Source organism: Hyperolius riggenbachi, chromosome 4 (genome assembly GCF_040937935.1).
Source record: "Hyperolius riggenbachi isolate aHypRig1 chromosome 4, aHypRig1.pri, whole genome shotgun sequence".
In the NCBI taxonomy this organism is placed as follows: Eukaryota; Metazoa; Chordata; class Amphibia; order Anura; family Hyperoliidae; genus Hyperolius; species Hyperolius riggenbachi.
In genome coordinates, this window is record NC_090649.1 from 26782593 (window position 1) to 26809687 (window position 27095).

At 48.2% G+C, this 27095-nt stretch overlaps 1 protein-coding gene across 5 annotated transcripts in view; it reads right to left on the reverse strand.

Moving 5' to 3' along the window:
* LOC137571141 (DNA (cytosine-5)-methyltransferase 3A) overlaps positions 1–27095 on the reverse strand; it is a 558436-nt gene that overhangs the window by 475411 nt on the left and 55930 nt on the right. For 3 of the 5 annotated variants that reach the window (XM_068279889.1, XM_068279888.1, XM_068279886.1), the window contains exon 3: positions 21180–21287. In XM_068279889.1, the coding sequence (XP_068135990.1) occupies positions 21180–21287 (108 nt within the window). Of the gene's footprint in view, positions 1–3973; positions 4007–21179; positions 21288–27095 lie in introns of those variants that run through there. The other 2 variants (XM_068279887.1, XM_068279893.1) reach the window with 2 other exon arrangements.

Sequence of the window (27095 nt, forward strand, 5' to 3'; positions counted from 1 at the left end):
TCCGCCAGGACTTGTGCAGGAGCAGGGTGAGGCGTTTATCGGCGGCCTGGAGAGGGAATAGTAATGAACTCCGCCGGGACTTGTGCAGGAGCAGGGTGAGGCGTTAATCGGTGGTCTGGAGGGGGAATAGTAATGATCACCGCCGGGACTTGTGCAGGAGCAGGGTGAGGCGTTTATCGGCGGCCTGGAGAGGGAATAGTAATGAACTCCGCCGGGACTTGCGCAGGAGCAGGGTGAGGCGTTTATCGGTGGCCTGGAGAGGGAATAGTAATGAACACCGCCGGGACTTGCGCAGGAGCAGGGTGAGGCGTTTATCGGTGGCCTGGAGAGGGAATAGTAATGAACACCGCCGGGACTTGCGCAGGAGCAGGGTGAGGCGTTTATCGGTGGCCTGGAGAGGGAATAGTAATGATCACCGCCGGGACTTGTGCAGGAGCAGGGTGAGGCGTTCATCGGTGGCCTGGAGAGGGAATAGTAATGAACTCCGCCGGGACTTGTGCAGGAGCAGGGTGAGGCGTTTATCGGTGGCCTGGAGAGGGAATAGTAATGAACTCCGCCGGGACTTGCGCAGGAGCAGGGTGAGGCGTTTATCGGTGGCCTGGAGAGGGAATAGTAATGATCACCGCCGGGACTTGTGCAGAAGCAGGGTGAGGCGTTTATCGGTGGCCTGGAGAGGGAATAGTAATGATCAACGCCGGGACTTGTGCAGGAGCAGGGGTAGGCGTTTATCGGTGGCCTGGAGAGGGAATAGTAATGAACTCCGCCGGGACTTGCACAGGAGCAGGGTGAGGCGTTTATCGGCGGCCTGGAGAGGGAATAGTAATGATCACCGCCGGGACTTGCGCAGGAGCAGGGTGAGGCGTTTATCGGTGGCCTGGAGATGGAATAGTAATGATCACCGCTGGGACTTGCGCAGGAGCAGGGTGAGGCGTTTATCAGTGGTCTGGAGAGGGAATAGTAATGAACACAGCCGGGACTTGCGCAGGAGCAGGGTGAGGCGTTTATCAGTGGTCTGGAGAGGGAATAGTAATGAACACCGCCGGGACTTGCGCAGGAGCAGGGTGAGGTGTTTATCGGTGGCCTGGAGAGGGAATAGTAATGAACTCCGCCGGGACTTGTGCAGGAGCAGGGTGAGGCGTTTATCAGCGGCCTGGAGAGGGAATAGTAATGATCACCGCCGGGACTTGTGCAGGAGCAGGGTGAGGCGTTTATCGGCGGCCTGGAGAGGGAATAGTAATGAACACCGCCGGGACTTGTGCAGGAGCAGGGTGAGGCGTTTATCGGTGGCCTGGAGAGGGAATAGTAATGAACTCCGCCGGGACTTGCGCAGGAGCAGGGTGAGGCGTTTATCGGCGGCCTGGAGAGGGAATAGTAATGAACATCGCCGGGACTTGTGCAGGAGCAGGGTGGGGCGTTTATCAGTGGCCTGGAGAGGGAATAGTAATGAACACCGCCGGGACTTGTGCAGGAGCAGGGTGAGGCGTTTATCGGTGGCCTGGAGAGGGAATAGTAATGAACACCGCCGGGACTTGTGCAAGAGCAGGGTGAGGCGTTTATCGGTGGTCTGGAGAGGGAATAGTAATGAACACCGCCGGGACTTGTGCAGGAGCAGGGTGAGGCGTTTATCAGCGGCCTGGAGAGGGAATAGTAATGAACACCGCCGGGACTTGCGCAGGAGCAGGGTGAGGCGTTTATCGGTGGCCTGGAGAGGGAATAGTAATGAACACCGCCGGGACTTGTGCAGGAGCAGGGTGAGGCGTTTATCGGTGGCCTGGAGAGGGAATAGTAATGAACACCGCCGGGACTTGCGCAGGAGCAGGGTGAGGCGTTTATCCGTGGCCTGGAGAGGGAATAGTAATGAACTCCGCCGGGACTTGCGCAGGAGCAGGGTGAGGGGTTTATCGGCGGCCTGGAGAGGGAATAGTAATGAACTCCGCCGGGACTTGTGCAGGAGCAGGGTGAGGCGTTTATCGGCGGCCAGGAGAGGGAATAGTAATGAACTCAGCCGGGACTTGTGCAGGAGCAGGGTGAGGCGTTTATCAGCGGCCTGGAGAGGGAATAGTAATGATCACCGCCGGGACTTGTGCAGGAGCAGGGTGAGGCGTTTATCGGCGGCCTGGAGAGGGAATAGTAATGAACACCGCCGGGACTTGTGCAGGAGCAGGGTGAGGCGTTTATCGGTGGCCTGGAGAGGGAATAGTAATGAACTCCGCCGGGACTTGCGCAGGAGCAGGGTGAGGCGTTTATCGGCGGCCTGGAGAGGGAATAGTAATGAACATCGCCGGGACTTGTGCAGGAGCAGGGTGGGGCGTTTATCAGTGGCCTGGAGAGGGAATAGTAATGAACACCGCCGGGACTTGTGCAGGAGCAGGGTGAGGCGTTTATCGGTGGCCTGGAGAGGGAATAGTAATGAACACCGCCGGGACTTGTGCAAGAGCAGGGTAAGGCGTTTATCGGTGGTCTGGAGAGGGAATAGTAATGAACACCGCCGGGACTTGTGCAGGAGCAGGGTGAGGCGTTTATCAGCGGCCTGGAGAGGGAATAGTAATGAACACCGCCGGGACTTGCGCAGGAGCAGGGTGAGGCGTTTATCGGTGGCCTGGAGAGGGAATAGTAATGAACACCGCCGGGACTTGTGCAGGAGCAGGGTGAGGCGTTTATCGGTGGCCTGGAGAGGGAATAGTAATGAACACCGCCGGGACTTGCGCAGGAGCAGGGTGAGGCGTTTATCCGTGGCCTGGAGAGGGAATAGTAATGAACTCCGCCGGGACTTGCGCAGGAGCAGGGTGAGGGGTTTATCGGCGGCCTGGAGAGGGAATAGTAATGAACTCCGCCGGGACTTGTGCAGGAGCAGGGTGAGGCGTTTATCGGCGGCCAGGAGAGGGAATAGTAATGAACTCAGCCGGGACTTGTGCAGGAGCAGGGTGAGGCGTTTATCAGCGGCCTGGAGAGGGAATAGTAATGATCACCGCCGGGACTTGTGCAGGAGCAGGGTGAGGCGTTTATCGGCGGCCTGGAGAGGGAATAGTAATGAACACCGCCGGGACTTGTGCAGGAGCAGGGTGAGGCGTTTATCGGTGGCCTGGAGAGGGAATAGTAATGAACTCCGCCGGGACTTGCGCAGGAGCAGGGTGAGGCGTTTATCGGCGGCCTGGAGAGGGAATAGTAATGAACATCGCCGGGACTTGTGCAGGAGCAGGGTGGGGCGTTTATCAGTGGCCTGGAGAGGGAATAGTAATGAACACCGCCGGGACTTGTGCAGGAGCAGGGTGAGGCGTTTATCGGTGGCCTGGAGAGGGAATAGTAATGAACACCGCCGGGACTTGTGCAAGAGCAGGGTGAGGCGTTTATCGGTGGTCTGGAGAGGGAATAGTAATGAACACCGCCGGGACTTGTGCAGGAGCAGGGTGAGGCGTTTATCAGCGGCCTGGAGAGGGAATAGTAATGAACACCGCCGGGACTTGCGCAGGAGCAGGGTGAGGCGTTTATCGGTGGCCTGGAGAGGGAATAGTAATGAACACCGCCGGGACTTGTGCAGGAGCAGGGTGAGGCGTTTATCGGTGGCCTGGAGAGGGAATAGTAATGAACACCGCCGGGACTTGCGCAGGAGCAGGGTGAGGCGTTTATCGGTGGCCTGGAGAGGGAATAGTAATGAACTCCGCCGGGACTTGCGCAGGAGCAGGGTGAGGCGTTTATCGGTGGCCTGGAGAGGGAATAGTAATGAACTCCGCCGGGACTTGTGCAGGAGCAGGGTGAGGCGTTTATCGGCGGCCAGGAGAGGGAATAGTAATGAACTCAGCCGGGACTTGTGCAGGAGCAGGGTGAGGCGTTTATCAGCTGCGCCCAAGTTTCCCGGCAACATTTTTGCATGTATGCTTCCCTGGACTTTCAGAATGCTGCAGAGCCTGCACACCCTGTAGCTCCACCTCTGCACGAGAGGCTGCAGTGACACTAACCTTGCAGGTCAACTTACATAAATCCAGGTCAGGTCTGATTCCTCATGTTCTCCTGCTGTCTCCATAGAGATGATATTCAGAGGAATGTGGCAACGCTCGTTTATAACACAGCTATAGCTTTACCTCATCCAACATGCAGATAGCGGGTTCAGGTGACCGTGGCCTTTATCGCTACATGTGTATGGCTAGCAACAACCGCCATACTGGTGACCTAGCAGAATGGATGTCTATTGTTTACACTGCACATTTATGTATAATCAGCCTGTCCACACTGATTTTCTTGTACTCAGCACCCGGTTTTCTTTGGGAATGGGAACACTAGGCGGTCCATGAAAGGTGCTATTTGCTGCCTATGCATTTCTGTGTTTTTGCTTTTTGAGTACGTTTGACGCGATTTGATGCAATTTGCTTGCGTTTGTGTTTTTCACATATAAATCGCAACTGCGTTTCTGTGCGTTTTTATACATTTTATATGCGCTTCTGATATGCGTTTTACACACATTTTTGGGGATGTGGCCACACTGGCCAGTATGAAAACACATTTTCGATGTTCTCTCTGGCTCATCACCAGGAAGTCAACAGGAAGTAAAAACAAATCATCAAAGCTCTGTCTAAAAGCCTTCCGGATTGTCTGGTATCAGCTCTGCTCTCCCCGGCCAGTCGGGCGTACTGCGCATGCCTACCAAGCCACTCCCCCGTCGCCAGGAGCATTCTGCGACTCCACAGTACCACATCGCAGGTGCAGAACACTCCCAGCCGGGGGCGGGAGATGGGGGGAGCGCGCTAGGCCGCACTGCGCTTGCGCCGACTGGCCGGGGAGATCAGGCGTGATGCCGGACAATCCAGAAGGCTTTAGACGGAGGCGAGAAAGCGATCTGGATCTGCACGGCGGGGGCTGGAGGAAGTCTCAGGGTCACTTTAAGGGCCCTTTCACACAGGCTGTGTTCCGTTTCGTTTCTGAAAAGGCTTGCGATTTTCCAAATGCACGTACAATAAAGTTACAACTGGAATGGTGGGAATGCGTTCACACTGAATGGGGTTCCGATTTTCTGAAGAGGCGCTTAGCGTTATCAAGAGACTACACTGTTGTATAATCCTCCCTATTATTGCCTGAGGAAGCAGGGATATACCTGAGAAACGCGTTGCTGTGTATTTTGGAGTATGTGAATGAATGTATCTGTTTGAAAATCGACAGTTTCATGTCTACTTTGAAAAACAAAAGTTTGCTTTCTTAAAACAGAAAGAATTGGCGATAACTCAGGTTGGAGTGAGCTCGAGATGTCTCCCAGAGCACCACTGCTGAATATATGCAAATTAACCATTGTACCCTTAGAAGCTAAACACACCTCCAGAACCGCTGGAATGCAATGATGTGTCAGCTTGTTAAATTGTACAGAGCCATAATAATCCAACATGCATACAGACTGTTTCAGATTGTTTGCTCCTCATCAGTGCATGGCATGGATTAATTTGGCTCTATGCAGTAGGGCTTGTAAATCCGAGAGGTACAGACTAGCCAGCAAGCTCATGGTGACCCAGAACTCATTGGAGTGTGTAAGGGACTACAATGGTCCTAAAAGCCTTCTTGAAAATTGAAGATTTTAGCATATTTGATCCTGTTGGCGCCTCTGTTCTCCTTCTACAACACCTGTGTCCACCCCGGGTGGAGGAGTTTATACCCTTATTCTTCTGATCTACAGAGAGCAACATCTTAATCCTGAGTGAGGACAGGTCTAATCTCCCCACCTGCATCTACAGTGGTTGCCTTTGTGGTAACCCTGCTTTGTGAGTATATTGTTTACTCACTTTCTATTTACTCGTTCACTTTACATACTACACTATATTGGGCTCTGGGTGTCCTTTTTCTCTTTACAGAGGCGCTATTCGTGACCTTGAGACTATACTGCGTACTCCTATCTGTTTATTGCCTGAGGAAGCGGGAACATACCCGTGAAACGCGTTGCACTGGTTTTTTTTGGAGTATATTAAAGAGACTCCGTAACAAAAATTACATCCTGTTTTTTATCATCCTGCAAGTTCCAAAAGCTATTCTAATGTGTTCTGGCTTACTGCAGCACGTTCTACTATCACCATCTCTGTAATAAATCAATGTATCTTTCCCTTGTCAGACTTGTCAGCCTGTGTCTGGAAGGCTGCCAAGTTCTTCAGTGTTGTTGTTCTGCTATGAACTCCCCCTTTCAGGCCCCTCTCTGCACACTGCCTGTGTGATATTTAGATTAGTGGAGCTTCTCTCTGCTCTCTTATCTTTTACAAGCTGGATAAAGCGTCCTCTGAGCTGGCTGGGCTTTCACATACTGAGGAAATTCAGACAAGGGCAAAGCTGTTTGCAGGAAGAAAAGAGCAGCCTGAAACTTTAGTGCATGGGGGAAAGAAACACACAAATGATCTCTTGAGATTCAAAAGGAAGGCTGTATATAGCCTGCTTGTGTATGGATGTATTTTCTATGTGTGGACATACTGTACATCAACCTACTTCCTGTTTTGGTGGCTATTTTGTTTGTTTATAAACAAACTTTTTAAAACTGTTTTTAACCACTTTTAATGCGGCGGGGAGCGGCGAAATTGTGACAGAGGGTAATAGGAGATGTCCCCTAATGCACTGGTATGTTTACTTTTGAGCGATTTTAACAATACAGATTCTCTTTAATAAACCTGTTGTCATAAAACTGACGGTACCTTGTCTGCTTCGGGGAGGCGAGTCCACCACCACCTCCTGAGGGATTTTAAACCTTTTAGAACCTTTTATCCTGCTGGCGCCTCTGTTCACTCTTACATTATCAATATCCACCTCTGGTGGAGGGGTGTTGCCCCTTATTTCCTTATCTACAGAGAGCGACTTTTAATCCTGAGTGAGGACCGGTCTAATCTCCTCACCTGCCTATACAGTGGTTGCCTAGGAGGTAACCCACGTTTGTGAGTATATACATTATATATTTTTCATTTCCAACCCTTTGTTTTGCATACTACACTATATTGGGCTCTCGGTATTTCTTTTGTCTTTTTCTCTTTACGATTTTCTAACAAGGCAATCGTAGTTCTGCTGCATGTTTCCTGCGTTTTGGTTGAGGCCAACATTGTGAAAAACATAAACGCGTAATGTAAAATGCGTTCGGTTTTGCGATTTTTTTTTTTGTGTGAAAGAGCCTGAAAGTCTCTGGATCCTGCCGCAGCTTCCCGCATCCTGCTGGACTATCTGTTGGGCTCCCCAACGGAGGGCAAAACGATAAGCAACCCAATCAAACTCAAAGAATCGTTCAGAAATTTGGGTCGAAGGAACAATCGGTAAAACGATTGTTCATTTTTGGCCGGCACTGTTAACGGTACCAGATCTGAACGATTGTGCTTTAGGTCGTTCGGGAGATTGTACTGTGAGCACCTTAAAGGGAAACTGAAGCAAGGAAAATGATTTAAAATAAACACATGATGTAGCTGCAGATGAATATTACATACTAACCTCACCGTCGGTTCCTCTCAGAAACTCACCATTTTCTTCTTACAGAGATCCCTTCCAGTTCTGACAAGATTTTGTCAGAACTGAAATATGCCAGTTGCTGTCAGTTATATATCAGCAGCTGTCAGTTACAACTGAATGTGCAAGTTAATGTTCATGTTTCCCTATGGCTCAGGTGGGTGATATTACAGATTAACAGTGTAATGACCAGGAAGCTGTTAGCGGGAAGTGGCAATTTTTACAATTGAGGACAGATAACTCCATTGATCACAGTGGACAAATGGGATGCAGGAGAGGAGAAAGAGATTGAGGAGTAGACTACACAGGAGGTAAGTATGACTTGTGTATGGTTATTTTCACTTTATTTTCAGTTCAGGTTCTTTTTAAGAAATGCAGGAAGAGCTCATTGCTTTATGGCACCATCTGGATAAACGTGAGATTCTGCAGATTTCACAGCCACTTCTTCTTCTGCCCCATGCATGGAATGAGAAACACGAGTCACCCTGAGAGATAGGTAGGTATAGGGGCGGTTGGCTCTTGTCTGGACCACATGTAGGGTCCCTGTGCAGGTCAGGAGGCGTGGCTTATTACCAATCCCCTCCCACCGCTACATGATAAAGTCTGCAGAAACAAGCAATGTTTTCGTTTCTTATCCAGCTTATCTGGGGATCGTCCAGACAGAAAAGATCCCTGGAACTCTGCAGAGGTCCAGCCCAGTCCTAGAAATCAGCACAGAGTGTCTGGCCTCATATCTGCTCCTTCCTTAGCCAAGCCTGTTGGCAGATGGACAAGCTGCAGAGGAGTGCCAGAGACTTCCAGGCCAGAGTCCAGGGAGGGAGAAGAGAGAGGAAGAGAGAGACAGAAAGTGTGTGTGTGTGTGTGTGTGTGTGTGTGTGTGTGTGTGTGTGTGTGTGTGTGTGTGTGTGTGTGTGTGTGTGTGTGTGTGTGTGTGTGTGTGTGTGTGTGTGTGTGTGTACAGTGTGTGTGTGTGTGAATGTGTACAGTGTGTGTGTGTGTGTGTGTGTGTGTGTGTGTGTGTGTGTGTGTGTGTGTGTGTGTGTGTGTGTGAATGTGTACAGTGTGTGTGTGTGTGTGTGTGTGTGTGTGAATGTGTACAGTGTGTGTGTGTGTGTGTGAATGTGTACAGTGTGTGTGTGTGTGTGTGTGTGTGTGTGTGTTATATGTGTGTGTGTGGTGTGTGTGTGTGTGTGTGTGTGTGTGTGTGTGTGTGAATGTGTACAGTGTGTGTGTGTGTGTGTGTGTGTGTGTGTGTATGTGTACAGTGTGAGTGTGAGTGTGTGTGTGTGTGTGTGTTATATGTGTGTGTGTGGTGTGTGTGTGAATGTGTGTGTGTGAATGTGTACAGTGTGTGTGTGTGTGTGTGTGTGTGTGTGTGTGGTGTCTGTGTGTGTGAACGTGTACAGTGTGTGTGTGTGTGTGTGTGTGTGTGTGTGTGTGTGTGTGTGTGTGTGTGTGTGTGTGTGTGTGTGTGTGTGTGTACAGTGTGTGCGTACAGTGTGTGTGTACAGTGTGTGTGTACAGTGTGTGTGTGTGTGTGTGTGTGTGTACAGTGTGTGTGTGTGTGTGTGTGTGTGTGTGTGTGTGTGTGTGTGTGTGTGTACAGTGTGTGTGTGTGTGTGTGGGTGTGTGTGAATGTGTACAGTGTGTGTGTGTGTGTGTGTGTGTGTGTGTGTGTGTGTGTGTGTGTGTATGTGTGTGTTGGTGTGTGTGTATATATGTGTTTGCGTGTATGTGACAACAGTCATTACTGGCTGCTCATCTGTCACCAGTAGTGTCAGAATTTTAAAATTTGCAGTTTTTTTACACTGCAAAGCATAAAGGTGGCCACACACCATACAATTAAAAGATCAAATTTTTCACCAATTCGATAATTTTGGGATCGGTCGTCCCGAAAAATCGAGAGCTTTGCTTTGTTTTCGATCCATAAATCCGATCAAATTTCCAATTTTCTTTACATTTTTGGAGATTGGACATGTTGGAAATTTCAGACCAACTTTATCAAGCATTGTATGGTGTGTGATGGAATGTCAGTTACTTGATGTGCTACATTTCCAATCATTTTTTTTCTGAGCTTTCAATTATTTTATTCATGATTGGGGAAAAATTGAACATATGTGTGTGAGGTACATTGGTCAGATTTTGAAATTATTACAATCAGTCAGAAAAATGTATTGCTATTCTTGAATTGAACAGATATTTAAAAAATGGTATGGTGTGCGGCCACCTTAACCACCTTAGCGGTATGGACGAGCTCAGCTCGTCCATCACCGCCGGTGGCTGCCGCTTAGGCCCTGCTGGGCCGATTTGCTCGCTGTAAAAAGCAGCACACGCAGCCGGCACTTTGCCAGCCGCGTGTGCTGCCTGATCGCCGCCGCTCTGCGGCGATCCGCCACGTGCAGCGGCGAAAGAGGGTCCCTTCAGCCGCCCGAGCCCTGCGCAGCCGGAACAAACAGTTCCGGCCAGCGCTGAGGGCTGGATCGGAGGCGGCTGACGTCAGGACGTCGGCTGACGTCCATGACGTCACTCCGCTCGTCGCCATGGCGACGAGCAAAACGAAACAAGGAAGGCTGCTCATTGCGGCCTTCCTTGTTACTGCGGATCGCCGGAGGCGATCAGAAATATGGGTTAGGAGCGCCCTCTAGTGGGCTTTCATGCAGCCAACTTTCAGTTGGCTGCATGAAATCGTTTTTTTTTATTAAAAAAAAACCCTCCCGCAGCTGCCCTGGCGATCTTAATAGAACGCCAGGGTGGTTAATGAGCAGTGATTAACTGGGCAGTAGTGGATGGTTCCTTATGAGCCAGAACTACCGTAATCAACTTCACCCAGAGACCAATGCAGTAATGGAAAAATAGACAGCAGCCTAAACACCCCGCCCCACTCCTCAGGGTGAAGGAGATGAAGGGCTGCCTGCTGGCTGCACACACAGACCCACCTCCTAGGTGACATCATCTAAATAAGGACCATATGCTGCCTTTTAAAGGACACCTGAAGTGAAAGGGATATGGAGGCTGCCATATGTATTTCCTTTTAAACAATACCAGTTGCTTGACAGTCTTGTTGATCTCTTTGGCTGCAGTAGTGTCTGAATCACACGAGAAACAAGCACACAGCTAATCCAGTCAGACTTCTGTCAGAGCACCTGATCTCCATGCTTGTTCTGGGGTTATGGCTAAAAGTATTAGAAACAGAGTAGCAGGGCAGCCAGGCAATATGTATTGTTTAAAAGAAAGTAAATATGGCAGCCTCCATAACCCTCTCACTTAAAGTTTACTTTAACTTTATCTGAGATGAATATTTGGCCGCTCTGATAGCAGGCCTGCATTCTATTGCACGATGCTCAGAACCCACAAACCGCCATGTGATGAAATCCGAGGACAGCCCTCTGCGTCCCGTCCCTTCTTGTGACCCCAAATAGCCGTCATGTGTGTGCGATCAGCGAGCGGGATGCGTCTGCCAGCGGACAGGGATGAATGCTGGGAACAGGCCATAAAGAGGCGAGAGGCGTGACATCACTGCGCTGGCCTGCCAGCCAGAATTATCTCAGACATGGTGCAATTATCTCAACTAAATTTAAACTGCCTCAGCCTGGCCGGTTAACCCCGCGGTGACTGTCGCCACGGGCGCAGGCCTCTGTGCAGCGCAGGCCCCTTCCGGCGGGGATAGGGTTAACCTTCCCAGCAGACTCTAGAATGTTCCATTCGTAGGAAGTTTTATAGGGAAGCACATTAAACCTCAAACACTGAGCCCTCTGTTCCAGCTTCACTATGAAACCAGAAATCCTCGAGGGCATTGCGCTACAGTCTCCACTCCAAGAATTACCCACAATCCCCGGGGCTGGCGGGTCACATGCGCAGAGGGCCAGAGGACAGACGGGGAACGTCACCACGCAACAGTCCAGAGGAGCACTCCGGGGAGCCAGCGCAGATCAACTGCTGAACTACTACTGCAACCACAGCAACCGTACAATTCTGGGGGCAGGATGTGATGTCATGTGGCCTTAATATAGTGAGAGGTATATGGTGGCTGCCATATTTATTACCTTTTAAGTAATACCAGTTGCCTGGCAGCCCTGCTGATCCTCTGCCTCTGATATTTTTAGCCATAGCCCCTGAACAAGCATGCAGCAGATCAGGTGTTTCTGACATTATTGTCAGATCTGACAAGAATAGTTGCATGTTTGTTTCTGTGATTCAGTCACTACTGCAGCCAAATAGATCAACAGGACTGCCAGGCAACCGGTATTGTTTAACAGGAAATGCATATGGCAGCCTCCATATTCTTCTCACTTCAGTTGTCCATTAGAGAGACTCCGTATTGGCATATAGTAGGATGCAGTAAATTATCCAGGATACTGACTTTTATGGTAATTATTCTGGTTTCAGCATCAAAAAAACACTTCCTATATCTATATATTGCTGTATAGTGGTATGTAGCTCCTCCCTCCCAGTGATGTTTAGCCTAGGCTGTTTAGCTATGCGTAATTCTCCCCCAGAGCATTCTGGGAGACCAGGCGTTATTTCCACTGGCTTTGGTATTCTCAGAAACAAACATTCCGCAGAGCTGCACCTGACAGAACTAAAGATGTTGCCAGTTGTGATAAATGTCAGAAAGCAAATCAGAGAGAGGAGAGATTTTACAATGAAGCAAACACTGACTAATTCTTTTACAGAGGAACTGTAGTGAAAGTAACAATTATTTCAATTGTGGTTTTTTTTTTTACAATATTTAATTATAGATTATTTAGTCAGTGTTTGCCCATTGTAAGATCTTTCCTCTTCCTGGTTGCCATTCAGAAATGTATTACTGGAGGTCACATCTGTAGTCCTGCCAGGTGATCTGTACAGAATGTTTGTTACTGAGAGTTCTATGCACAGAGGGAGAAGCTGCTTGCTTGGCAGTTGGAAAAAGCTGTTATTTCCCACAATACAACGAGGTTCACATACAGCAAACTGTTAGGACCATGGCCATGACATCACACTGTGGGAGGGGTTTCACCACAATATCAGCCATACAGAGCCCACTGATGATCCGTTTGAGAAAAGGAATAGATTTATCGTGGGAAAGGGGGTATCAGCTACTGATTGGGATAAAATTAAATCCTGGATTAGGCCTTCACATTATAAATCGCCATCGCAAGCGCTGAGTGATTTATAGAGCTATTTTTGAAGCACTTTTCCAAGCGCTTTCTGAGCGATTTTTACTTAGAAAAGCCTTTTCTAAGCGCATTTGTGCAGCAATGATTTTTTTTCACTTCTCGACGTCAGTTAAAGCGCTCGGAAAATCGCAATTCAAAGCGCTTTTTCAAGCGCTTTGCGATTCCTCTATACTTCCTATTGAAGCGCAAACGCTCAGAAATTGGTGCGGGAGCCGCGTTTGCGATTGGATAGAAAGCTCATCGCTTACTGTATATGAGAACACTCACATAGAGCAACATTGCACTAGCGCTTTTAAGGCAATGTGTAAAATCGCCAGCGCTAAAAAAAGAGCGAAATCGCTGTTAGGGCTTGATTCACTAAACCGTGATAATTGATATTACCGCCACGCTAGCATTTTTGCACGCGTTTTCGCGCAATTGCGAATTTTCACGCGCAATCGCGAATTTGCGGGCTAGTGTGTCCGTGCTGTGAGTTAGCACGGTTTAGTAACTCAAGCCCATAGTATGAACAAGTCCTCTTTAAATAAGTAAAGGTGTACTAGAGGCGTATCGGATCAACCTCTGATGATAACTTGGTGGCTTTTCAAAACTAACCCTTCATTTTTTATGTACATTTGGATTACAAACACGTAAAAAGAAAAATCTGCATAGCTCCACCCCCGATGATGCATTGTGGGTTTGATTTTAGGACTCTGGATGGAAGTGATTTCTTGACATTTACCTTCTAAAACGCCGTACTCTACAGAGCTTTCAGTGCTGGGCTTTGGCCCTTGTAGTCCACTGCACACATTCCTGCTGGTTCCCCATAATTGTACTGGATTTGGGTGCAATCCCCGCCCCAGAATTTGGGCACCGCCTTACACTGCACACATTCCTGCTGGTTCCCCATAATTGTACTGGATTTGGGTGCAATCCCCGCCCCAGAATTTGGGCACCGCCTTACACTGCACACATTCCTGCTGGTTCCCCATAATTGTACTGGATTTGGGTGCAATCCCCGCCCCAGAATTTGGGCACCGCCTTACACTGCACACATTCCTGCTGGTTCCCCATAATTGTACTGGATTTGGGTGCAATCCCCGCCCCAGAATTTGGGTACCGCCTTAGGCATCAATGGTAATTTTGTGAATTAGTGACTCTGAGGGCAATGTAAGCACCAATAGTGGCAGCTAGCGGTGGTAGTGTCGGAGAATGGCTACTGTGTCACAATACTGACGGAGCTTTCTGTCATGCTGCCCCTACCTTGTGGAATGCCTTGCCAAACTTAAGTCAGCTCCAACCCTTGGCACATTTAAATCAAAACTGAAAAGCAATCTGTTCAGTCTGGCATTGATGATCACATAAGTTTCCCCCGTACACATCATTATATACTGATCTGAGACAAGCTTATGCGCTTTGTGCCCTACAGGAGAAAACCGCTTTACAAATGTTTCGTTGTCGTTGTTGTTGAAGCAGTAGCGGCGATGCAGTTTAGCTGAACTCTGGGTAGTGGCGGTGGTTAACAGCAGAATCATCGGCCAGTGATCAGCCCTACTTACTGCTCTGTAGTCCCCCACATCTGTCCATGCCCCTCATTCTTGGTTTTTCGTGAGTAGTTTGAGGCAGCCATGGTGATATATCACGCCTCCTGCTGCCGCAATGCATGCCGGGAGATGTAGTCCATTAATGCGGTTACCAGCTGGTAGATGTAGTCCTGTTAAAGTACTCCTGAATTGTAATAAATAACTTATTTAAAAGAAAAAAAAAAAGACCCCACAGCATAACTCACCTCCCCCAGGTTCCCATCGCTGTCTCTTCTGTCCTGTCAGCTCTCTCATTCCGCCGCAGTGTCCTCTCGTAAACGCCGGCATTTTCACAGCAATGCCGCTGACCCGGAAGTGACCCGGGAGTATATCTGGGTCAGCGCCATTGCTGTGAAAATGCTGGCATTTACGAGAGGACATGGCGGTGGAACCGGAGAGCTAACAGGACAGAAGGGACAGCGATGGGAACCTGGAGGAGGTGAGTAATGCTGTGGGGTCTTTTTTTAGCAAGTTATTTATTAAGGCATTGAGAGGGGTGTGATCAGGGGTGTTCCTAGGGAGGATAACTGTCACTTTCACCCATATTCAAGCTTCTAGTGAGTCAGTCGAAGATTTCAGCTGATTAATGTGGGGACCACAGGGGGCGCTAGACTGAGAGGATGGCGCTGTAACTTCACACACACACACAGCACCACACTTAAAATGATACTAACAGCAAGCAAACCCCTTCTCAGTTCAGGACTACATCTCCCAGCATGCACTGCGGCCGCTGGCGGTGTATGACATTATCGAGGCTCCTATAGAGGCGCGTGTATAGATGGGGGGGTGCATAGGTAAGTAATGCCTGCCCCACCCAAAACACTCACAATTTACCAACCTCCCTTAGGGGGTGGTTTGTTTGATTTCTTGTTCGATTCTGACGCTCAAGTCCTTCAAAGGGGATCTGAAGTGCGAGAGATATGGAGGCTGCCATATTTACTTATTAATACCAGTTGCCTGGCTGTGCTGCTGATCCTCTGCCTCTAATACCTTTAGCCATAGACCCTGAACAAGCATGCAGATCAGGTGCTCTGACTGAAGAGTGACTGGATTAGCTGCATGCTTGTTGCAGGGGTGTGATTCAGGCACTAAAACAGCCAAAGAGATAAGCAAGACAGCCAGGCAACAGGCATGCAGCTAATCCAGTCAGACTTCAGTCAGAAACACCTGATCTGTTGCATGCTTGTACAGGGTTTATGGCTAAAAGTATTAGAGGCAGAGGATCAGCAAGATAGTCAGGCAACCGGTATTGTTTAACAGGAAATAAATATGGCAGCCTCCCTATGCCTTTCACCTCGGGTTCCTTTTAAAGTGGCTTCCATTGTACCCTTTTTTGTGGTTCCTTAAAGGATACCCGAACTGACATGTAACATGATGAGATAGACATGTGTATGCACAGTGCCTAGTACACAAATAACTATGCTGTGTTCCTTTTTTTCTTTCTCTGCCTGAACGAGTTAAATATCAGGTATGTAAGTGTCTGACTCAGTCCTGACTCAGACAGGAAGTGACTACAGCGTGACCCTCACTGATAAGAAATTCCAACTATAAAATACTTTCCTAGCAGAAAATGGCTTCTGAGAGCAAGAAAGAGATACAAAGGGGATTTTCTTATAAGTGAGGGTCACACTGTAGTCACTTCCTGTCTGAGTCAGGACTGAGACAGCCACTTACATACCTGATATTTAACTCTTTAAGACAGAGAAAGAAAAAAAAGGAACACAGCATAGTTATTTGTGTGCTAGGCACTGTACATACACATTTCGATCTCATCATGTCACATGTCAGTTCGGGTATCCTTCAGGCTTCTTGCACACAGGGACGTTACAGGCGCACGTTAGTGCATCCTGTAACGCTCCCCCAACGCACAGCAATGTAACACAAGTGGCTGTTCACACTGCCCACGTTGCGTTACATTGTAACGCAGCAAAGTGCTCCATGCAGTACGTTATAGGCGGCTAAGCCGCGTTAGACTGTTTGCACATGCTCAGTAATGTTGGGGAGGAGCGGAGAGCGGCCAGGCACATGGCTAATTAATATTCACTGCACTCAGTGACATGCAGTGTTTACTTCCTGGAGCAGCCGCTCTGTGCGGCGATTGGCCGGGCGGGACCACGTGATGCCGCATGCGTCCAAGAGTACGCATCACGGATGCCAGAGTGAGCTGCACAACGCGGCTCACTCTGACGTCCACACCAAAGAGCACCAGGCCTTGCGTTAGGGGCACGTTATGTGCCCTATAACGTCCCCTAAACGCAACGTCCTGGTGTGTAACTAGCCTCAAGCTGAGGTGAGTTTTAGTTAGAGTTGGGCTGGGCAGTACTCGGGGTCTACACGCCGCCCGTGGGGTAAGCAGGCCGATGACCAGAGATCTATAACACAATGATTAGGTTAGTGTTGTGGCTGCAGCGCTGATGTTCTGATGCACGCCTGTATTCCGGGTAAATGAAGTAGCAGCTATGCAGAGTCAGGAAGGAGATGGGAGGAAGGGGGGGGGGGATATGAACGCATTATTTCCATCCCGGCTGGTATTTTTAGCCCTGTCCTCGTCTGACCGCACTACGCGGGCCAGGTGACACCACAGAACGCCGTCTGACGCAGAGATCGCTCGGCAGTCATATCCAACTCCCGCGCATCCACCATCTGCACCGCCAGTGATCAGAGAACACAGACCGCGCCACTAACCAGCAGATGTGACGCCGTTCTCGAGATCCGAGGACGCACGCAGCAGAGACAACACAGAGAACGCCTCATTAATAATGGGGGTTAAATAATGCAATATTTAATCACGTCAGCTGTCTCTAATATGTCAATATCCAGAGGGATGCTAATCAGCGCAAAACCAGTCCAAGATCATTAGCCGTTCCCAGATCCACTTGCCAAGATAACGCCAACGCGCGTACGCTCTACAACCGCGTCAGAGATCAGTCGGGGGAACAGTAAAGAGGAACCATAACAGCATATAGCAGAATGTCATACATTATCCAGGCTACGTTAATTTTACGGTAATTATCCTGCTTTCAGGATCTGAAATCCTTCCTATATCTATATATTGCTGTACATTGGCATGTAACTCCGCCCTCCCAGTAGTGCTTAGCCTAGGCTGGTTAGTGCACTCTGGGAGATCAGGTGTTGTTTCTGCTCACTTCGGAGCACACAACAAACAAACATTCCCCAGTGATGCAGCTACCAGCAGTAAAGATGTCATCACCTGTGATACATTTAAAGAGGAACTGTAGCAAAAATCTTACAATTTAAAACACATACAAATAAGAATTACGTTTCTTCCAGAATAAAATGAGCCAGAAATTATTTTTCTCCTATGTTGCTGTCACTTATAGTAGGTAGTAGAAATCTGACATTACTGACAGGTTTTGGGCTAGTCCATCTCTTCATGGGGGATTCTCAGCATGGCCTTTATTCTTTATAAAGACACTCCCTGAAAAAGATTTATACAATGTTGCTGACCAGCCTCCCTGCTCACTGCACACTATTTTGGCAGTTGGACTGAGCAACTGCCATTTGCTAAGTGCATTTTGAAACTAAAGAAAACCCTGAGAATTCCCCATGATTACATGAGCTAGTCCAAAACCTGTCGGTTCTGTCAGATTTCTACTACCTACTGTAAGTGACAGCAACATAGGAGAAAAGTGATTTATGGCTCATTTTACTCTGGGACAAACATACTCCTTAATTGTATAAGTTTACATTTATTTTACATTTTTTTTTAAGATTTTCACAACAAAGGCCCTTTAAAGGGGAACTGAAGTAAGATGTATACGGAGGCTGCCATATTTATTTCCTGTTAATCAATACCAGTTGCCTGGCAGCCCTGCTGGTCTATTTCTCTGCAGTAGTATCTGAATAACACCAGAAACAAGCATGCAGCTAGTCTTGTCAGATCTGACTTTAAAGTCTGAAACACCTGATCTGCTGCATGCTTGTTCAGGGGCTATAGCTAATAGTAATAGAGGCAAAGGATCAGCAGGGCTGCCAGGCAACTGGTATTGCTTAAAAGGAAATAAACATGGCAGCCTCCATATAACTCTCTTTTCAGTTCCCCTTTAAGAATGTAAATATGTATATGGTAATATATTCACATATGTAGCACTAAGTAAGTGCCAGGTACTTTCACAGCTCCTCTAAAGGTGGCCACACACACGATACAATAAACTGATCCAATTTCACAGCAACTCGATAAAAACAATCATTTCTACAGAACAATTTAAAGCTCCCAATTTTATTTCTCGATTTGGAATGGTGGAAATTTCTGATCTACGGTATGTTTTGCAAAATTGTATGGTGTGTGGTAGATTTTTTTTTTTTTGATTTTTTTTTGCGAGTTTTCATTCTTTTTTCATATTTGGGGAAAAATGTAACACAAGTGTGGTACATTGGTCAGATTTTTAAAATGTAACAATCAGTCAGAAAAATGTATTGCAAATCTTGAATTGAAAAGATATGTAACAAATTGTATGGTGACCACAAACGATACAATAAAATGATTAAAATTTACTGCAAATTCGATAAAAATGATGGGATTTCAAGATTTTATTCGACATAAGAGGGAGTGGTGAATTTTTCTGACCAATTGTTATGAAAATTAAATGGTGTAGTGTAGATGATCAATGTATTAACCTCCCTGGCGGTTTATTTATTTTGCCAGGGAGGCTGCAATGTGGTTTTTCTTAAATTAAAAAAAAAAAATTTCATGCAGCCAACTGAAAGTTGGCTGCATGAAAGCCCACTAGAGGGCGCTCCGGAAGCGTACTTTCGATCGCCTCCGGCAATCGAAAGTAACAAGATAGGCCGCAATGAGCGGCCTATCTTGTTTCGCTTTCCTCGTCGCCATGGCGACGAGCGGAGTGACGTCATGGATGTCAGTCGACGTCCTGACGTCAGAGCCGCCCGATCCAGCCCCTAGCGCCGGCCGGAACTGTTTGTTCCGGCTGCGCTGGGCTCGGGCGGCTGGGGGGACCCTCTTTCGCCGCTGCACGTGGCGGATCGCCGCGGAGCGGCGGCGATCGGGCAGCACACGCGGCTGGCAAAGTGCCGGCTGCGTGTGCTGCTTTTTTCAAAACGAAAATCGGCCCAGCAGGGCCTGAGCGGCGACCTCCGGCGGCATACCCCGAGCTCAGCTCGGGATTACCGCCAAGGAGGTTAATATATTTAAAGGATACCAAAGGTGACATGTGAGCTAGACATGTGTATGTACAATGCCAAGCACACAAATAAATTGGCTATGTTACTTTTTTACTTTCTCTGCCTGAAAGAGTAAAAAAAAAATCAGGTGACAGTTTCTGTCCAGGTCAGATTATAGTGTAACCCTCACTAATAAGGAATTGCAGCCATAAAACACTTTCCTGGCAGAAAACGGCTTCTGAGAACAGAAAAGAAATAAAAAGGGGCAATAGATTTTAGCTCTGGCATACTTCAATGAGAGTTTTTAATCATTTGTTTCCATAATTGGGGAAACATTTAACACGTGTGTGTAGTACATCGGTCAGATTTTTCAAATGTTACAATCAATCAGAAAAAAATGATTGTGATACTTGAATTGAAAATACATTATAAAAAAATGTATGGTGTGTGGCCACCTTAAGACAGACTGGACAGTGAAAAACATCTCCTAAAATTGCCCCGATATGCACATGAAACTGTATGGGTGGAATAGTCTTTATGAGTGGAAATCTCCCATAGCTGTTACACGCAAGCCCACATACTGTATAAATCGTCTTTACAAGCAGATGGGTAAATAAATAGCTGAAACGTGTGAAATATCTCATATGCCAACGGACAGGATACTCATGTCTAGACATTCTGCAATTTAGGGCTCGTTTCCACTATCGCGAATCCGCATGCGTCCAACGCATGCGGATTCGCACATGTAATGCAAGTGGATGGGCCTGTTTCCACTGTAGCGTTGTTGAGATGCGTTTTTTTCAGCGGTAAAAAAACGCACAAAAGTGCCAACGAATTCGCCTGCGAGTGGAATGCATGCGAATCGCAGCTAATGTATTTAATAGGAAATTCGCATGCGGCTATGGTATGCGAATTTTCATGCGAATTCGCATGCGAATTCGCATAGGTACCAATGTAATTCAAACAGGCAGTGACATGGTTAAATTCGCATATACTCTCACCTATGCGAATTCGCATGCGAATTCGCGGCAAAAAACGCGCAAAAATTCGCATCCGCATGCTATTTCATGGAATTTCAACAGCGGTGGAATCCAGGCGATTCTGCACCGCAATAGTGGAAACGAGCCCTTAGCCAATGTCCCCCTTTCAGCTGTACAGCTACATATGCCTGCCTCTGCTATGTGTACAAATCACAGGCAAGGGATTTTATTTTCAAGTTTTATTTTTTTCATAATCAGGAAAATAGGAAACAGCAAAAATGCACATATTGTTCATTTTAGGGCAACACCTCCTTGGTTTGTTAACAAACTACAACAGGTTCTTGTCTCAGTGCTGTGCAGCAAAAATACAATACAAAGGCCTTAAGGGCACCTGTCGTGAGAGTGATATGGAGTCTACCATAGTTATTTCCTTTTAAGCAATACCAGTTGCCTGGCAGTCCTGCTGATCCTCTGCCTCTAATACCGTCAGCCATAGCCCCTGAACAAGCATGCAGCAGATCAGGTGTTTGACATTATTTTCAGATCTGACAAGATTAGCTGCATGCTTGTTTCTGGTGTTATTCAGACACTACTGCAGCCAAATAGATCAGCAGGGCTGCCAGGCAACTGGTATTGTTTAGAAGGAAATAAATATGGCAGCCTCCATATCCCTCTCACCCATCACCAGCTCGGGAGATCTAATGTCTGTATTGCTGCAATTGTAACACTGCAGCAGTAAAGCAAGACACTTTTCTGTTTACTGCATGTGCCAGACACACCACCAGGTGGAGCTCCAGAGAAAACAAGAATACCACTAATGTGTAAAGTTTTATCTATCACATAAAAGAGTGGAGAAGAACTGAAGAGGCAGTCATCCTGACAATACTCACCATTTCTGTCTTCCGCTTCCTCCCTGGACGTCCCACTTTCTTTACGGACCCCACAACATCCTGCTTCACCTCCTTATTCTTCTGCTCTCTGGACTCCTCTTCTCCCTGCTGGGTAACACAAGAACAATATGATCTACTGATAACATCACTAATGAGACAGTTCCATGATTTACCTGCTGGCTCCTGGCACTGTATTTCAGAACTATGCTACCTGCAGTTCCACTGGCCACCAGCAGGTGTCTCCAGGCAGTCCATAAGGCCTCGTTCACATCAGGGCCGTTTCTGTGCGCTTTTTACAGCGCACTGCCCTGTGCGATCAGCAAGGTATTAATTTTTCCATGTAGCTGGTTCACATCTATGCGCTGCGCTGAACAGCGTTACAGAAACGTAGGGTTGCATGCATTTCTGTGCGCTGAGCTGTAAAGCGCACATCAATGCAAGTGAATGGGTGCGCTTTTTTAGCGCATAGAAGCGCGTACAAGCGCATAGAAGCGCATGCGTTTTTTACCCCTATTTGGAGAAAAAAAATACATTTACATACAAAAACAAAGTTTTATTGACAACTGCTGCTGCTACAGTAAGCAAAACGTGCTTTAAAGAAGCGCAGCCCAACGCATAGAAACGCGCACTAAAGCGCGCACAAGCGCATGCGTTTTTTACCACGCGCTTTAACATGTTTTTCAGCGCAGCAGATGTGAACGAGGCCTAACTCTGCATTCTGCTTCACCTGCTGACAATCATTAGGTTCGTGACATCGGAGCAGTGCTTTTCAGCGCTGCTAGATTTGGGCGCAGCTGGCGCCGCCATAGACTATCAGTCTATTGCAGCGCTCAGTGAGTAACTTTGGTGCTGTCAGAAGACGGAGCTGAAGTTGCTTTTAAAACACAATAATTCGGCCTCCAGCAATCGCTGCAAGCCGAATTATATCATTCCCCCACTATCCATGGCGGCCTGGAGGGCTAAGGGCTCGTTTCCACTATCGCGAATCTGCATGCGTCCAACGCATGCAGATTCGCACATGTAATGCAAGTGGATGGGCCTGTTTCCACTGTAGCGTTGTTGAGGTGCGTTTTTTTCAGCGGTAAAAAAACGCACAAAAGAGCCAACGAATTCGCCTGCGAGTGGAATGCATGCGAATCGCCGCTAATGTATTTAATAGGAAATTCGCATGCGGCTATGGTATGCGAATTTTCATGCGAATTCGCATGCGAATTCGCATAGGTACCAATGTAATTCAAACAGGCAGTGACATGGTTAATTTCGCATATACCCTCACCTATGCGAATTCGCATGCGAATTCGCGGCAAAAAACGCGCAAAAATTCGCATCCGCATGCTAATTCATGGAATTTCAACAGCGGTGGAATCCAGGCGATTCTGCACCGCAATAGTGGAAACGAGCCCTAATAGTAATTAAAGAGACTCTGTAACAACAAAAACCTCCCCTGGGGGGTACTCCCCTCGGGTGGGGGAAGCCTCCGGATCCTAATGAGGCTTCCCACGCCGTCCTCTGTCCCACGGGGGTCTCGCTGCAGCCCTCCGAACAGCCGGCGACAGAGCCGACTGTAGCTTCAATATTTACCTTTGCTGGCTCCAGCGGGGGCGCTGTGGCGGCTTTCGACACGGAAATAGACGGAAATACCCGATCTCCGTCGGGTCCGCTCTACTGCGCAGGCGCCGGAAACTTGAGCCTGCGCAGTAGAGCAGACCCGACGGCGATCGGGTATTTCCGCCTACTTCGGAGCCGACAGCCGTCAGAGCGCCTGCGCAGGAGCCAGGAAGGTAAATATTACATCATCGCTGCACGGAGGGCTGCAGCGAGACCCCTGACGGATGGAGGACGGCGTGAGAAGCCTCACCCACCCGAGGTGAGTACCCCCCAGGGGCCGTTTTGTCGTTACAGTTCCTCTTTAACATAGCCTGGACTTGTGCAGAAGCAGGATCTGCCATATGCCGGCTGTATCCTGCGCCCAAGTCTACCGGCGCCGATTTCAAATGTACTCCGTGACATAGGGGCAACTTAGAAGAAGCAAATTGCATGCTAGGACTTAGGCGCTTGCGCTGCTAACTGTTCATGTCTGAGCATATCTTGTTACATACATTATAAGCCCTAAATGTACAATATATCTGTGTATCTGATAAAATCTGTGGCTGCTGTACAGGTCCCCTCCTGCCATGAGAATAAGCCCCTGTCCTGGTAAAACAGACATACCAAGCATCTGCCAAACCAGGGCGAGGTCACAACTCTACTCCTAAATCATGTGACATCCTGCTCAGTCACATGACCAGGAGTAGGGATGGGTAATGAGACGCAAACAATGGCTGCAATATTTGACAGATTTTATTTTGCACACTAGCTAGAAAATTGACCAATAAAACTCTACCTCAGGGGGATTTGATTGGTCCATTTTCCAGCTGCATATATTTGCATACCGCTGCAGGGACTGCATTATTTGCATTTAACTGACCTTCCCTACTGCACCGCCCTTTTAGGGATGGTCAATGATATGCAAATGCTTCAGAAATTATGCAAATGTATGCAGTTTGAAAATGGACCAATCGATTTAAGCCCAGCTTTAAACTGACTGGTCCCTTTTCAAGCTGCATATATTTGCCCACAAAAATCTGCAGACATTTGCATCAACTCAGAATAATTGGCATATCTTTGATCAACCCTAATCCTCTGCCTCTAAAGCTACGTACACACCTACGACAACGATCGTTCGTTGTGAACGACGAATGAACTTTTAATTGACGAAAGAACAACCTAAGTAAAGTTAGCTTTTAAAGGTGTGTAACGATCTGATCGTTAGAACGAATGTTACATCACGTAACTATTGCACTTGCGCATAAAAATGAAAAGTTCCATGGAGAAATAGCGAAATGTGCATGTCAAGCCTAGTACGAACGACTGTTTCCAACGATGTACTACTTTTGCAAACGATCGTCGTTGGAAAAAATCTGCCAAGCTAGATCGTTCATTTTTAACGATCTAGCTCATCCGTCGTTAGACTTCATGGTCGTTGGCTGCTTTTTTTTAAACGATCGTCGTTTGAAATGATCGGGGAACGATCGTTTCAAACGACTATAGTCGCATGTGTGTATGCACCTTAAAGAGGAACTGTAACGACAAAACGGCCCCTGGGGGGTACTCACCTCGGGTGGGGGAAGCCTCCGGATCCTAATGAGGCTTCCCACGCCGTCCTCCATCCGTCAGGGGTCTCGCTGTAGCCCTCCGTGCAGCGATGATGTAATATTTACCTTCCTGGCTCCTGCGCAGGCGCTCTGACGGCTGTCTGCGCCGAAGTAGGCGGAAATACCCGATCTCCGTCGGGTCTGCTCTACTGCGCAGGCGCAAGTTTCCGGCGCCTGCGCAGTAGAGCGGACCCGACGGAGATCGGGTATTTCCGTCTATTTCCGTGCCGAAAGTCGCCACAGCGCCCCCGCTGGAGCCAGCAAAGGTAAATATTGAACTGACAGTCGGCACAGTCGCCGGCTGTTCGGAGGGCTGCGGCGAGACCCCCGTGGGACAGAGGACGGCGTGGGAAGCCTCATTAGGATCCGGAGGCTTCCCCCACCCGAGGTGAGTACCCCCCAGGGGATCTTTTTGATGTTACAGTGTCTCTTTAATACTTTTAGCCATAGCCCCTGAACAAGGATGCAGCAGATCAGGCGTTTCTGACATTATTGTCAGATCTGACAAGATTAGCTGCATGCCTGTTCCTGGTGTTATTTATACACTACTGCAGCCAAATAGAGCAGCAGGGCAGCCAGGCAACTGGTATTGTTTAACAGGAAATAAATATGGCAGCCTCCATATCCCTCTCCCTTCAAGTGTGCTTCCCCAGTGTTTAGCAATGCTTGGTTCTGTATGGGTTTGGACACCAGAGATAGGCATTCCGCGAGGCTTTGTGACGAGCCAGCGGTGGGCGACGTTGAGTACACAAGCCGGGCTGTGTTGTGATAAGGCCGCCCTCAGATGAGCAGCTTAATCCCCGGTCAGCTGCCCTCACGTACGTGACCAGGGGGGCGAATCTGCAGGACCTGAGCCAGAGCGAGATGCAACATTACAGGACCTGCCGGGCAACCAAAATACCAACTACGCTCCGCATGAAAGAACACCTGCAATACTAGGAGCGCTCAACCCCCTCATTAGCCCCAATACACATAAGCCCAATAAGTCCTATTGGCTCTGCTTCTCTATAACGTAACCTCAAGTTCTACCACACTGCCATAGCCATCCATGCTTTGCACTGAGGAAGACCAAATAAGGCTGAAACCATATAGCCCAAATTTTTGCATAAAAAACACAAACAACACTGTCAGACACACCCCTTACAGACCTCTAGCCATGCCCAACCACACCCCTAGTCACACATATCACAAAGAATTCATAAGCTAAAGATTTAGTTTCATTCAAACCACGCTGGTTCTCCCTATCATCATTAGAGTATTTCATAATAACATTTAAAAGTAAGAAATATATTTAGGATTAGAACAAAAGTCAATGAAACAGCTTAGCTGCCCACACACAGCACAAAGACTTTCAGGGTACGTTTCCACTTGAGCGGCGCGATTTGCTCGCGGAAACCGCGTCAACGAATCCGCATACGGTTGCGGATTCGTTGACGTTTCCATGCTGATTTTCACGCGGAATCGCCCGCGGATTTAACGACGCGATTTTAACCATGTCAATGCCGGCAAGCATTGACATGGGTTTTTAGACGAAATCGCACGCGGAAACGCCGGGAAAACCGCAAGACTAAAGAGCTTGCGGTTTTCCTATTTAGTTACATTACCGACGATTCGCGTGCGGGTGTGCGGCGTGCGAATTCTGACGGCTCTGCTGTGCAGATTTTTTCTGCATAGCGAGCCTCACAGAATTCCTGACAAGTGGAAACAGCGCCATCCACTTGTATTGGTTGAGCGAATCTGCATGCAGGAAACGCATGCAAATTCGCTCGAGTGGAAACGAGCCCTCAGGCTGCTTTCACAGTGGGACGATACAGGCGCAAGTTAGAGCAGCCTGTAACGCAGCCCAACTCACAGTAATGAAAAAACAATGGGCTGTTCACAGTGCCCACGTTGCGTTACATAGTAACGCTGCACGTTATTTAAAAGTGCAGCATGCTGTGCGTTAGACTGTTTGCACATGCTCAGTATTGTGGGTTTTTTTGTATTTTGAGCAGGAGAAGAGGAGGGGAGAGTCCGCTATTGTTAGCCACATGGCTAATTAATATTCACTGCGCTGCAGTGTAGGGATGGGAAGTTCAGCTTGATTCATTGAATCGATTAATTGAAAAGAGCCGGATTTCCTATCTCTACTGTTCAGAATCGATTCATTGAAAAGAGCCGGACTTCCCATCACTTCTGCTGTGTTTTCTTCCTGGAGCGGCCGCTGATTGGCTGGCCGGCCCACGTGATGCGGAGTGTTCCGATCACGTGGTCCCCGCAAGGTATGAGACAAAAAAGGCGCACCAACAGCCGCACAATGCGGCTCACTCTGGCGTCCTCCTCCAACACCACCAGGCGTTGCGTTAGGGGCACGTTATGCGACCATAACGTCCCCTAAAAGGCAACGTCCTGGTGGGAAAGAGGCCTTAATGTACAGTAAAACCTTGGATTGAGAGAAACTTGCTTTAAAGTGAACCTAAAGTCAAATGAAAAAAACGAGATTTACTCACCTGGGGCTTCCCTCAGCCGCTGATGGCTTGATTGATAATACCCGACAGGTCCGATGACCCGCCGCATAGATTCCCCGCTCGATCCCCGTCGGCGGACAATAGCGGGGAATCGAGCGGCTGATAAGGAGCGCCGGCGGGGACGGGCGGGGATCGATCCACGCGGACGAGCGAGGATGCGCTAGCATCAAGCCGCTGGCTCGATACCAGCGCATTATCGCGCTGTGTATGCCCAG